General features: G+C 40.4%; 1 protein-coding gene across 2 annotated transcripts in view; it reads right to left on the reverse strand.

Moving 5' to 3' along the window:
• vav3 (vav guanine nucleotide exchange factor 3) overlaps positions 1-14,772 on the reverse strand; it is a 96,027-nt gene that overhangs the window by 26,337 nt on the left and 54,918 nt on the right. For both annotated transcript variants that reach the window (XM_029528709.1, XM_029528710.1), the window contains exons 12-15: positions 13,437-13,523; positions 13,268-13,353; positions 12,597-12,729; positions 4,428-4,537 (exon numbers count right to left, since the gene is read on the reverse strand). In XM_029528709.1, the coding sequence (XP_029384569.1) occupies positions 4,428-4,537; positions 12,597-12,729; positions 13,268-13,353; positions 13,437-13,523 (416 nt within the window). The remainder of the gene's footprint in view (positions 1-4,427; positions 4,538-12,596; positions 12,730-13,267; positions 13,354-13,436; positions 13,524-14,772) is intronic.

The raw sequence follows: 14,772 nt of genomic DNA on the forward strand, positions 1-14,772 counted from the left end.
AAGTCAGCCCTATGACACACCTTGACATTTAAGACTCATTTTTGGTTTTACTATAGAGTTTCGATTTACATGATAATATTTTTGGCCTTGCCAAGTGTCAGAGGTCAGATTTGCCCTTCTTTTCATGCATCCATATCAGTACCAATGAGCACATTTGAGGTTGAAATAATCAGTAGTGACTTGTTTTAAAGTAAGTTCAACATTTTCACTTTCAGTGTCTTTCTCAACAAACTACAATGACTGTGTGAAGCTTCGCTGTGAGTTTTTACAACATTACAGAGCATAACTTCTCTCAGATGTTTAGGTCATTAAAACATTGAGTCATTAAAACATCGAGTGAAAGATAAAGGTGTGAAATATCTGACTGTAGCTCCAGCACTCACTGTATTTCATAATAAAATACTTTGCTGCCGTCCTCTTTTATCTTTAGAAATACCCCCAAAAATGTGCAAGTCAAGATACATTCATTCATTCATCTATATCTTCACTGATGCAGAACAATCTTTTTAATGCATTTCAGTCTGGATTTCATCCACACCACAGCACGGAGACTGTACTTATCAAAGTTTTAAATGATGTGCATCTGAATAATGATGCCTCCAAAACTTGGGTCTTGGTATTATCAGAGTTTAGTGCTGCCTTTGATACGACTGATCATTACATACTGCTTGACAGACTGGAAAAGTTGGTGCGACTTACTGTCACTGATCTACACTGGTTCAAATCCTATTTACAAGATAGGGACTACTTTGTGTCAGTTGGTGACCATGCATCTGAAAGAAAAAAGAATATGTGTTGAGTGCCGCAAGGTTCCGTTCTCAGACCACTTCTTTTCAATGTTGCCCCTAGCTCAGATTATGGCGCACCATAATGTTTCTTATCATATGTAGGCAGATGACACACAACTGTATACTTCTGTCATCACATGATTACAGTGCCTTCATTTCACGAGTATGCGTTTCATCGAATCAATGAGTGGCTGTGCCAGAATTTTCATCTTAATACAGATAAGACAGACGTGATTGTTCCCAGGCCCAAAAATGAAAGGTCAAGGATCAGCCCTCACCTTAACTCCATGTCACTGACAACAACAGATAAAGCCAGAAATCTTGGTGTAATTATTGATTCTGTGTTCAATTTTAGCAACCATTTAAAGCTCTTTACAAAATCAGCTTATTACCACCTGAAAAATATAGCCAGAGTTAAGGGATTTCTGTCTAAAGAAGAAATGGAAAAACTTGTCCATGCATTAATTTTCAGTAGATTGTAATGGTGTCTTTACTGGCCTACACAAAAAATCAGCTGATCCAGAATGCTGCTGCAAGAGTCCTTAGAAACACCAGAAAAATAGACCGTATTACACCAGTCCTCAGATCACTACACTGGCTTCTTGTGAGTAAAAGGATAGACTTAAAAATCTTACTGTTGGTCTACAAAGCACTAAATGGTCTCGGATCAAAAATATATTCTCAACTTATTAACTCCATATGAAGTATACAGACCCCTCAGGTTATCAGGGATGGATCTACCGTGTGTTCCCAGAATCAGAACCAAACAAAGTGAAGCAGCTTTCAGTTATTATACGCCTCACCTGTGGAACAACCTCCATATACACCTGAGGTCTGCACCAACTGTTAATTCATTTAAATCAGGCTTGAAAATGTTATTATTCGCTACAGCTTTTTCTTAGATTCAATATATCACTTTAATGATTTTAATCATTCTAATTGCTATTAATTATTTTAATAATTCCAATTCATACTATATTTTATTCAAATTTCTTTTTTTCTTTCTTTCTTTTTCTTTGAAATGTTTTTGTTATTTATGATTTTAATTTAAGCTTTTGCACTTTGAATTGCCTGGTGTATGACTTGTGCTGTACAAATAAATTTGCCTTGCCTTCTAACGCTTATCTGTTTCGTAGGGGATGCTGGACCCAATACTTACTCACATTGGGTAAGGGCGGGGTACACCCTGCACAGGTCGCCATTTTATCGCAGGGCCAACACATACACACTGACAGAGACGTAAGGGCAATTTAGAGTCACGAATTGACTTAAACATGATGTCTTTGAATTGTGGGAGGAAACCGGAGGCACAGAACTCTCATTTTGTCCCTTGGTAAATAATGACAAGGTTGATTTCCATCAGTGAAGCTCATCAAAACAATATTAACCATATATTAAAGCTATAACAATAGTTATGTACTTCCATATCACAAGTATATAAACATGAGAGTTGTGAACAGAAAAGCAGACTAGTTGGTGTTAATGTAGTAAATCTGCTAAAAGTGACTGCATATAGTGTGAAGGTATACCCCACTGGACACCATGTGTAACATGAACTGATAGTGATGATGGTCATGCAGCTGACTCTGTCTGTATCTCAGACTGGAGACAATGTGGTTTCATTTAGCAGCAAGATAACTAGTACAATTTAGAAATGAAGGCAGCAAGCTGTTTTCATCTCCTCTTGCGTTCAACTTAGTGAAGTCGTCACCACCAGCATAAGTGCAATCACCAGATCTTACAGAAAGCCATTTTTGACCAGCTTAAATAATGGCAAAGAAAAACAATAACAGATTGAACCTCTGTATCAATTGCAGGGTTTGTGTGCTTCCACATGTTTGGGCCCTGATAATAGTCCCTCTATTCTGTTCCAGCCACCACGCTTTGACATTGAAGGGTTGAGAGAGATGCATTTAAAAGACAGTGGTGGGAATCAAGGGGAAAACATCAATCCAAACATTTTGTTCCTTTTATGGGTCAAGCGCTAAAAACTTCTGCAGCCTACATTAATAGTAATGCATGTGCCACACTAACATGATTCTATGCCCCTTAGCATCAACATTCAAATTCCAATTGTAATTAAAAGGAAGTTTTTCATTCAGTCCATCATTTTATCTCTAAAATAATGACAAAGAGGTTTTTATGGAGGAAGTACAGAGACAAGAATAAAGTGGCATTTTGGTCATCAAACTTTTTTAAGCCGAAAAACAACCTCTAATGGATGTGGTTAAAAACTGAAAATAAGGGAACATTTCATTCTGTCCATTTCTCTCAAGAGCTGAATCACTTCTACAGAGCAACATTCAGAGTCAAGACTGAATAGTTGTATGATCTGAAATGAACAGCTTTCACCTTGTCACACCTTTCACATGTTTACATGATCTATTTTACATGATATCCCCTGGTTTTGTTCAGTCACACAGTGCAGGAACCACAGGGGTCATCCAAGGGAGGCTCTGAGGTAAATGGGGGCACTCACAGGCCATTGTCAAAGTTGCTGTTACTAACTGCTAAAGTACCCTGTTCCAATGGTAGCTTCAGAAAAGTCAGATTAGCTGTTCATGTTAGCTGTGCTGTCCCCAATATGATTTTTTACGACTGTTGATTAAAAAAACAAAAAAAACAAAAACATGACAAATAAGGCAGAATGTTACCATGTCACTGTTTGTATAATAGTTTGGTTTTATTCTTATCCTGATAACACAGGGAGCTGGCCTCACAGAGGTGCAGAGTTTTCATGAGATTCAGTAGCCTTCTCAGCTACAGCTACATCTTCCACCCAGCTTTGTCACTTCATGAAAGTTTAGATCTATTCACATCCATTTCGTTTTCTGTTATATGGGACTAAGACTTCTTGTTACCATTGGGATGGAGGGCTGCCTAGGCATGTACGGTTTCCACCATATGAATGATGTGTTGTACTGCTGAGAAGCATCCCTGTGTGTGTTTATGAGGAAGGTCGCCCTTCACTCCATACCAGCCTCAGGCAGCTACACATAGAAAAAAAAGTTCACTTCATCATGAATATTAAGGAGACATGTGACATCTCAGCCCTGTCGCCCTGTCTCGTGTAACTTTCATCACATTGCACATTCACATTTGAATTATAACTTTCATGTGATTTTAATTTGATTTAAATGGTATTTTTCACTTCAGCATCTAAATAATGTTTGATAACCAAAAAGCTAGATATTCGAAAGTCTGTTACTATGGTTCTACACAATGAGACATGCCTCTGCAATCTACTGTTACGTGGCACGTTTGGTTTGAGGTACTATCATTCAACAGAATACTTGGATTTAGTTCAGGAAAAGGACAGGTTAACTTAGTGAAATTACACCTGACGCGTAAATTCAGTGGAACCTGTTGTGCTTTTAGTGTGTAAAGCGCTATATTCGGGAGCTTGGTTTGAAATATTTCTCTGTGTTAGAGTCACTAAATCATCAGCTATCAGTTCATCTTTGAGTCACTGTCACATAAAAATCATGGTGTGGGCCAACCTGAAGAACAGGAAGGACATGTTACATTTTGATGCTTTGCCACAAAACTGCTGAGAAACGAGAGACACACAGTCTTAATTACACTGTGATACAAGAATAGACACACAGAAACACACACACACAGAAAAAACACACTCACATGGCCATGCCAAACTGTTCCAGCCACTTCTTTTTCAATTCTTTGGTCTTGAAGAAGAATTCAAAGCCGTTCTGTCCCTGGTTATGAGTGAGGTAGAATCCGAAGGACCACTGCAACCGGAAAGAAAAACAAACACATTTAAAAGAGAAAAATAGCACAGTGAATAAACAAACAAAGTGAAAGACAAACAGAGTGGGAAGTGGAAGGAGCTGAGTGAGACAGGAGGTTGCGAGACAGATGGAAACAAAGAGATGCAAAATGAAAGAGGGAAGCCTCAGGGAGAGCAAACACAAAGCCTGAAGATTTGGAGGGCGGCAGAACTGACGCACAGAGAAAAAACAGAGACGAAGAGGAGGAAGGGGAAAAGGAAACAAGTCTGAGGTAGCAATGCCATATAACTGCTGGGCATCAGACATTATGCACAGACCCACAAAGAGAGTGGGCATGTAATCACCTACTTCAAAGGCTAAATATCATTGTATTAGCTCCGTGTCAATGCAGGCCAATGTTTTTTCAAAAGCATTACAAAACATACGCTTGTTAGATGTACAGCTCCTAGCTGTGGTTTTAAACTCCTGACACTCTGAAGACTGAGTCTGTCAGGGAAGTACAGCAGCTCATCTTTTCTTTAGGGAGAGAAGAGAAAAGGAAAGCAGTGCTCCAGAGGCATTCCCAGTGGACACAGAGAGGCTTACAATCTGCAAAAATATCATCTAGCTACCAGTTTGTTCAGAAGGTGGAGGTGTTTCTCTGTGTTTCTATCACTTCAGTTCTTTTTTGCGTGTGTTGCTTGCAGACTACACATTCAGACAGAAAATGCAGCGTATTTCACAAATATTTGTTTAAGTTGAAACATCTGGGAGCATGACACTGAAAATGATAACTCAATGAGTTGCAGATGATATTTTAAACGATGAGAGTGAATAAACTAAAAACAAAGAGCTGCACAACCTAGGTCATGTTTTTGTCACAATGAGCAACTCATTACTGCAGACAGTCATTTCATCTTTTGTTTTTATGAAGCAAATAGTATAGCAGCTTTAAGCAAACGTGCTGTGCTCACACTTCCCTGACTCTCACAGAGGCTCAACTGCAGAATTAAATTGTCTTCTGTCTCCTACTGCACATGCCAATTCTTTTAGAGACAACTTGGTTTTATCTCCAGGTGACTTGCATAATAATATGATCATTTTACTTTCTTGTACTGCTGATGCCTTCAGACAGCCATTGTGATCTTTTTTAATTCTATAATCATGTCATCAAACAGACTGCATCATATCCATCATGTCAGAGAAGAATGGTGCTGAGGAGGCAGCAATGTAAAAAAAAATAATAATAAAACAGCGCTATGTGTCCATGTGGGTCTGAGCCCATTAAAGTGTGCTATTCACATCATTATTATTACCAAGATCATTGTTTCCTGGCACGCCTTAGGTATCATTCGTCATTATGATTGACAATATTTTTCACCACTTGGCACTTAGTATTCACTGGGTGTATGTTTATGTGTGTGTGTGTGTGTGTGTGTGTGTGTGTGTACACGTGTAGTCAAGCTCAACGCAAGGTTTAATGATGACACCATCTGGGAGGAGGCAGACTGTCCTAGTCTGCCACTGTTTCAATATGATGCTGGTAAATTAACAGGACAATGTAAAACATGCTGGAACAAGCAAATTATTGAAAATTCTTTACTGTTGGTGATTTTTTGTTTGTTTTGTGAACCAGACAGATTTTAGCAGGTTGTGAGAGACTGCACATCACGCGTACCAGAGGTTGTTGTTATAGATGTTATGAAATAAAGTTGCCTACATTTTTTTTCATTCTATGAGCCTGCAGTTATGACAGATTGTTACGGCTGCTCATGAGGCTGAGGTAAAACTGTTAACTGGCTTGTCAGGAGTCCAAGATGGTTTCTGAGCTTTGCTGACTCAGTCATAAAGAGGCAATAATGATCTCAAAAGTGCAGGACTTGCTACCATTATGGGTTAGGGTTATGATTGCGATGTTTGTTCGGTTCTTTTTATTTCACAGCATATTATTAAGTAACTTGTTCATCAATTTATTAGATATTTATTATGTGATTCCATTGTTTCTATATAATTTATGTGAAAAGGTGTGCTCTGATTTGTTACAGAGATGAAGCAGATCACAATATGAAGCCAGTTATCGCTTTTTGATAATGTTAATGCACCACAAAATTAAAAGCTAAAGACACAGAAGACATATTTTTTCTCTGTGAGTCAGTGTTTCAAAAAGACAAAAATAAACCATATAGCTTTCAGAGCATCTTCTGTGTGCCTTTTTAAATCTCACGCTTGGGAGTATAAAGTATATAAAATTCAACTGAAAGTTTTTTTGTTTTTTTTTTATTGGGTTAAAATTCAGTGTCTCTGTCTTGATAAAATAGAGCCTTTGCTTTTGTGTACAGCACATATTTAGCAACTGAAAAATGTGCTTCTAAACTTAATGCAAATGTGAGACTGTAACTGAAGCCTGGTTTAATTGAAGTTTATGTTTCTGTCTGTCTGAGGTGAAATATCACTGTGGCTTCACCAAAAGTGACATGGAGTTAGTCTGAGCTCAGGCAGAAAAATTCAGAAAGGGAGGTACTGCTGTCAGACGACAGTGCCAAAGTCTTCTCCATCTGAAACTTAGCTTCTAATTCAAGATCTGAGATTTTGATGATTTACTATAATGATGGCGCTTCGAAGCTTCCATTATTTCTGGTGCTTTTTTAAATATGTATTGCAGTGTGATCTATATCTGTGAATAGCTTGAATTTGCTGCTTAATCTATAATACTGTATAAACGCCATGAAAGTATACAACTGTATTCACAGGTAACACTAACACGCTTTAATAAAACCAGGTGAGGCCAAAACCAGTGACTGATAATGGCTGCACAGCCACCAGCTTTAGGTCCCTGTACTGATGTAGGCAAATATAATAAGACATCTGTAAAGCTTCAGTTACCCACAAAACAGTCACATCCCTGTCGTTACTTACAGGCGAGCTTCTAAATCTAAATGTCCTCGAGGAAAAATGCTGAAAGACGTAAAATATAAAAAAAAAATTAGCAGATTACTATTTGGATGAATCTGAATGATGCATTTTCATAACATTGATCTTTTCATTGTGTCATCTTGGTGTTTGGGAAATTGTAATGTTTCAGAAAATATATATTTTAATGTGTAATATATGATAGCAAACTTTGAGCTTTTAGTTTTTTGGTGATACCGGAAATTATAACTAGCTTTTCCAAAATAGTGAGGTATTTTAGGGTATAAAACTGAACTAATATACTAATTGTTGTGTACTAACTCTTATAACAACAATGAAAGATACACGAGACCACAGGAGAAATGCTCTTAACATCTGTTTACTTCCTTAACGTGGCTCAGGACAACTCATGACAACACATGGGGGGGTGTGACGGTATCTCAGTAAGGATAACTTAGGATATACAACACAATCATACAATCACACTACTACTACTATCACAGTACTTACTGAAGGGACATATATATATATATATATATATATATATATAAACTTTTAACTTTAACTTTTTTTTTTCCTTAGCTGTAGAACTCTTGCTTGAACTAGGGAAAGAGGGTAGACTGCATCAATTTCCAGACTGAACCCTGGGGAATTATTCTGCCCCCAATGTCAAGGGTTAGTCTCTAACTACAACGTCAGTCTATCAGGAGGTTGTCTGTCTCTTTTGGGGTAAGTACGACCTATGACTAAATCAGTCTCATTATCTTTTGGTGAGGAGTGTATGACTCCTGGTCTGGGTTAAGTGATGTCAGGTGTTGGCACCTGAGCAGCTCTGGGTGTGCCTGGAACAGTGTCCATTGCTGGAGGTTGCATCTGTAATTGCTCTATTGATGGATGCTGTTCTTGACAGATCTCAGGCTCTGGAAGAAGGGATGCAGGCTGAGGTGAGTAATCAGGAGAACAAGAAGTGTGAAGCAACTGATCGATGTGTCTTCTCCAGATGAGATGATCACTGGTTTCTACTGTGTACGACACAGGACCTGTTCTTGCAATTACTGTTGCAAGCTTCCACTTCACACCCTCGGTGTAGTTCCGGGCAAGAATACTATCTCCAGAAGCGAAGTTTGCTCGCCTCTCCACCCGAGCTCTCTGTTGCTGGTGAGGCCTCAGGAGGTCAAGTCGAGTGTGGAGCTGTCTCTTGAGCATAGCTGAGGCAGGAGACAACTTGGTGGTAGCATGAGGTGTGTTTCTGTATGACAACAGGAAAGGATTGAGGTGCCTGTTCAGAGACTGTGTGCTCTGAGACGATGTGAGAGCTTGCTTCATGGTCTGTACAAATCTTTCAGCAAGCCCATTAGTAGCTGGGTGATAAGGTGCAGACTTGATATGCTGAATACCATTTTCCTCCATGAATGTCTCGAACTCTTCAGACATTAGTTGTGGCCACAAAAGGCATCCAGACTGGACTGAGAGCTTGTTTCTTCTCACTAGATAAGACTTCAAGCTTGGTGTCAGTTCTCCCCTCCTCCCATGAGTGACAACATCCAAAACCTCAGACATGACTTGGTCTGTGCATGTGTGTTTCTTGGCATGAGCCGAGGTCACTGGAGCAGCAGTCACATCCTTGAAGTAGAAGATCTCAGTTTGTGTTGGCTCAGCGTGTGTGACAGACAATGGGAGCCTTGAGAGCCCGTCAGCATTTCCATGTTACTTCGACTTTCTGTACTTGATGTCGTACTGGTAGGCGGACAATAACAGAGCTCATTGCTGCATTTGGCTGGCTGCCAGTAATGGAATACCAGTATGAGGACCAAAAATAGTGGGGAGAGGGGCGATGGTGAGTGAGCAGCATGAATTTTCTACCGGAAAGATACTGATGAAACTTCTTCACTCCAAACACTATCGACAAGGCTTCACGCGCAATGTGTGCGTAATTGCTTTCAGCTTTACTCAGTGCTTGTGATGCAAAAGCGATAAGCCTCTCTTCCCCTGAAGGCATGATGTGTGACATGACCGCACTCACCCCATACGGTGAGGCGTCACATGCCAGTTGCAGTGGTAGTGCAGGGTCAAAATGAGTGAGGGCCTCAGACTGAGAACGAGCTGTCTTCACTCCTTTGAAAGCCATCTCAAATTTGTCTGTCCATGTCCATGTCTCGGTTTTGTTAAGAAGCTCATGCAGCGGCTTCAGTTTGTTAGCAAGGTCAGGCACAAATCTTGCATAATATGTCAGCAAGCCCAGGAATGATCTAATTTGACTCACGTTCTTTGGGGATGGAGCCTCCACAATGGCCTTCACTTTTGATGGTGCTATGTGGAGTCCAAAGCTGTCGATCACATGCCCCAGGTACTCAACAGATGGTCGGAAAAACTCACACTTGTCTTTCCTGACTCTCAGACCATATTCCTCCAGTCTTTGCAGTGTCATCTCCAAGTTTCTCAAGTGTGACTGTTCATCAGGTCCAGTGATGAGCAGGTCATCCAAGTAGTACTGGACCCCAAGAAGCCCACTCAGTACCTGGTCCATGGCTCTTTGGAAAAGCGCCAGAGCAGAGGTTATCCCAAAAGGGAGTCTCCGATATCTGTAGAGAGCCTCGTGTATCACTATGGTCAACAGTTCCTGTAACTGTGGATCAACATGCATGTGGAGATAGGCCTGGCATAAGTCTGTTTTACAAAACTTCTGCCCTCCAGCCAAACCTGAGAAGAGGTCATCGATGAGGGGTAATGGATACTGTTCTACAGTGAAGACAGGGTTCATGGTCACTTTAAAATCACCACAAATCCTTGGGGCCCCATCTTTTTTCATGACTGGAACAATTGGTGTAGCCCACTTGCTTGTGCTCACAGGTTCCAAAACTATACTCTGCGTTAACCTGCCTAACTCTGCTTCCACCTTGGGTTCGATGGCATATGGGACAGGTCTAGCTTTAAAAAACTCGGGTATGCTTCCTGGTTTGACTGTCAGCTTGACCATGATGTCTTTCATACTGCCAAGTTCTCCATTAAACACTTTGGAGTGCTTCTTTAAGATCTCCTGTAGGAGGTCTGTGTCTATATCCTTAAGCAGGAACACTTCCTGCTAGTTCAATCTGAGCTTTCTTAGCCAGCTGCGGCCAAGCAGATCTGAAGGGCTTCCTGGAATGATGTACAATGGAAGAGTCTTTTTCTGATGACTGTGTTCCACTGTTACTTGCACAGCTCCTAACACAGGGACAGGCTCACTTGTGTAGGTCCTTAACTTCAGCTTTGTCTTTCAAAGAGTGAGGTGTTGTAGTTTTTCCTTGTAAACAGCTTCAGAAACCATGGATACACCTGTACCTGTATCCACTTGCATCCTCACCGCTTGTTTCTCTAACAGAGGAGTAACCCAGTACTCATCATCATCTTCGTCATCCATAGATAACACATGCACTGTATCTTCATCATCAGACTCGCAGTCACTATGCTCGTCCTGCTCCATCTTGTTTACCTGTTTCTTCTTGTATCTATGGAAATCACTTTTCTTTGTCTCAGTGTGTTGTATGTATGACTGGGCCTTTTTATTTTTAGATGCACGTTCAATATGGCCTTTTTTACCACAGTTTCTGCAGTCCAAGTCTTTACACCAACACTCTGATGCTTGGTGTCCTGTTTTTCCACAACGGTAGCATGGCTTGCTAGCTCCTGTCTTGCTATTGGGCTCAAAGGATAACTTATGCACTTGGGTTGATGCACTTAACTGTTGTGCTTCTCAGGCTGCCATCTCCATTGATGTACTTATCTCTATGGCCTTCAGGTTAGCCTCTGTGAGCAGTCATTAACTTCACTGCATAAACCACACACCATTCTGTCACGTATGGTGTCGTTGAGTGAAAGTCCAAATTTACAATGCTCAGATAAGTGTTTCAGTACTGCTACAAACTGTGCAACAGATTCAGTCTTCCTGGTTCCTCTTATGGAATCTGAATCTCTCAGTGATAAGCAGTGGCTTTGGAGAGTAGTGAGATATTTGGTCATATGACCTGTCTCCTGGCTTGTCAGGTTGCACTAAACTGCGGAGTAGAGTGAATGTTTTTCCTCCCATAACACGAAAGAAAGTTGGCACGATGACATCTTGTATAATTTTGTTAGCAAGTACAAAATACTCAAATCTCTCAGTGTATGAACTTCATTGTTTTCCTTGAGTGGTCCAATATTTCCAAGCAGTGCAGCCATTTTCAGGCAACTTTATTTCAATTTCAAAAATTAGTCTTATCCTTATGCTAGTTTGTACAATTTATCCATCCTTTTTTTTTTTGTTTGACGTACCGCCCGTATTTTCTTTAAGGTCCTGATGCAATTGTTCCCTTTTTTTTCGCCTCTTTTAGCCTCTAGCCTTCACCAGGAAGATCCTTCCTCCTCCCCCTGCAGTGCTATTGGCTATGTCAGTCTGTCTCCTTCACACTGCAGCAGCCGGCACCATTGCCCAACCTCGATATGCACACGTTCGGGAAAAAAAAAAAAAACAAAAACAAAAAACTTGACTCCGACTTTTCATGAATAACAGGCACAATGCGAGAACGTATTACCTCATCGCTAGTTTTGTTGTGTACTAACTCTTATAACAACAATGAAAGATACACGAGACCACAAGAGAAATGCTCTTAATGTCTGTTTACTTCCTTAACGTGGCTCAGGACAACTCATGACAACACATGGGGGGCATGAGGTTATCTCAGTAAGGATAACTTAGGATATCAATGCACAACACTAATAAAGTCAATAACTGAGAATAATTCTTCTTCCACTTGTCAGTTTCAGGATGGCGGTGGATGCCGGATCCAATCCCAGCTCACTTGAAGCAAGGGCAAGGACCCTGCACAGGTCGCCTGGCCATACAAAAACCGGAGTACACGGAAGAAATCCACGCAGGTGCAACTCCGCACACAAAGGAGCCCCTGGGAACCGAACCTGCAACCTTTTCATTTCGGGGAAACAGTGCTAAAAATTATACCGCCGTGCTGCCCCTTACTGAACATAATCACCAATGAAAATAAAAGTATAAGCATCGACCCAGCTCCTTACAAACATTCCCTTCAGACTCTAACAATTACATGCTGTCCCCATGCCTACCTGTTTGTTTGTTTGTGTGTGTGTGTGTGTGTGTGTGTGTGCGTGTGTGTGTGTGTGTGCGCGGGTGTGTGCAGACCTTTCGGTTGTCCTTATCCAATGTGGGGTTGTTGGTGACTTTAAAGAGGTAGAGGTCAATCACTTCTTTCATCTCGTAGTTGTCTCCCCGACGCTTACAAACAATCACTGCAGCATCGAACAGGAAAATGTGCCTGTGAATGAAACCACATGTAAAAGAAAAGATTGAAAGAAAGAACACATTGGGAGTGACAGTCATTGAATCCTCGTCAGTTTGGCAAAATTTTCTGACATATTAATATCATTAATAAAGCCCTAAAATTAATTGCTATATATTACGATTAATATTATGAAGCAGGGAAGCAGGTTGTATGATCATAACCTCTCAACTTTTTGGGTTTGGGTTTGAGATGCAGTCAACAGCGAATCAAGGTGAGTGACAGGTGCTGGGCCAACATGATCCTGTAGGGGCAGGACTAACAATGACTTTTTGTCTGTTGAAAAAAGTGCAGTGCAGCTTCAAGAAGATCAACACGTACCTGACACACAACAACCCATATATAGTTTTAAAAAAATTGCTACAAAACATACAGCTATATGATAGTTATTCTGGACATCTGGACAGAGGAGTCAGTTACAGGCTGAATATGTAACATGCACCGAGTGCTGAACACACTACTGTAATTTTCCAACCACAGCAGCTGACTGACTACAGTCAGCCTGACATCTCACCTGTCCTGTTTAGCTCGTTTGTCCACTGAGGCCACCCGTACCTCCACGTCACCTTTGGGTCTCCCATAGTTACTCAAAGGCTGATTCTATTGAAAAAGAGAGAGAAAGCAATGACAAGCATTTCCAAAACTTCAGCTTCTTGTTTTCTGGAGGAACTGTGTGACTTCACCAGGTTTTCGATGGATCTCTGATACTGATCAATTTCTCTCAACGTCTCACTGTCCCGCTTTACTTCATTAACGTACTGAGCCAAGTCCTGAAAAACAAATATGGGAAACACACAATCAAGGGCGTAATTTGCACGGGATAAGGGGGTCATGACCCCTGCAAAAATTAAATACAGCCAACATAACCCCAAAATATAATCACATCATTCTGATTCAATAAAAATATTTAACCACCCCAATGGTAGACCCAAAGTTACGCCCTTGCACACAATTACCCTCTGAAGCATTGAGTCCTTGTATAACATTTCATTTATAACATATGAAGGTGCAGCAATAAGAGATTGATTTACTTTTTACAATTTCTCTTGATTTTCCCTTTCCTTCATATGCAAAGGTTTACATTTGTTTGGAGTAGTTTTATCTTTCTCAAAGATAAAATCACTGAACTTAATTTAAGCTATACACTTGCTGTTTCTCACATGTGGCTATAGCAATGTATAGTATTGCAATATATACAGATCGATCTAGACTTCAGTGGAAGAGTCATTATTCATACATTGTGAACTCTCACTTATAGCGGCACCATGATAATGCTAAGCTGAGTAGTGTCAGAAGTTTCACAATGGTTTAGGTTAATGGTTATGGTGTTATTTTATCGTTTATAATTAACTGAACGGTTATTTCAATGATGACCTCGGACTGTTGGGACTGACTCCAGCTCTCAATATATCAAATAAACTGATGAAACTTGCATTTATGGAAAAAAAAAAAAAAAAAAAAACAGCCGGCAGCCGAGACAGGCATAGCTGTAGGCAGCAGGCCCCGGTTCACCACCAACAGGTTCTCCCCACTGAGCGACACACCTGCTAAAAAGCGGACTTTAGTGATAGGCAATTCTAGTTAGCGATACCGATCATAGTTAAGGGTATCCCAGGGGCCAGAGCATGCGACATCTGGTCCTACAGCATAAATATGGTGAACTGTTATTCACGTCGGCAGTAACGACACCCAACTTCTCCAGTCGGAGGTCACAAAGATAAATTTGGAGCCAGTGTGTTATTTTGCTGAAACTATGTCAGACACTGGTTTTCTCCCGTCCCCAATCGGACCAGTGATGACATGTACAGCCGCCTGCCAAGAATAGAATACTCTGTCTATGTTTAGGTCACACATAGAAACTGTGTCTGTCCTAAATTTAGAAAAATGACTAAACCCAAATTAAACAGAAGAGGAGCTAAAAACAATAACTCAAAACAATAAAAAAAAAAAAAAATCGGTCTCAAATAATACTACAATTAAATGTGGACTGTTGAATATTCGATCACTATCATTAAAATA

The sequence above is a fragment of the Echeneis naucrates genome, chromosome 20, assembly GCF_900963305.1.
Source record: "Echeneis naucrates chromosome 20, fEcheNa1.1, whole genome shotgun sequence".
NCBI classification, from domain to species: Eukaryota; Metazoa; Chordata; class Actinopteri; order Carangiformes; family Echeneidae; genus Echeneis; species Echeneis naucrates.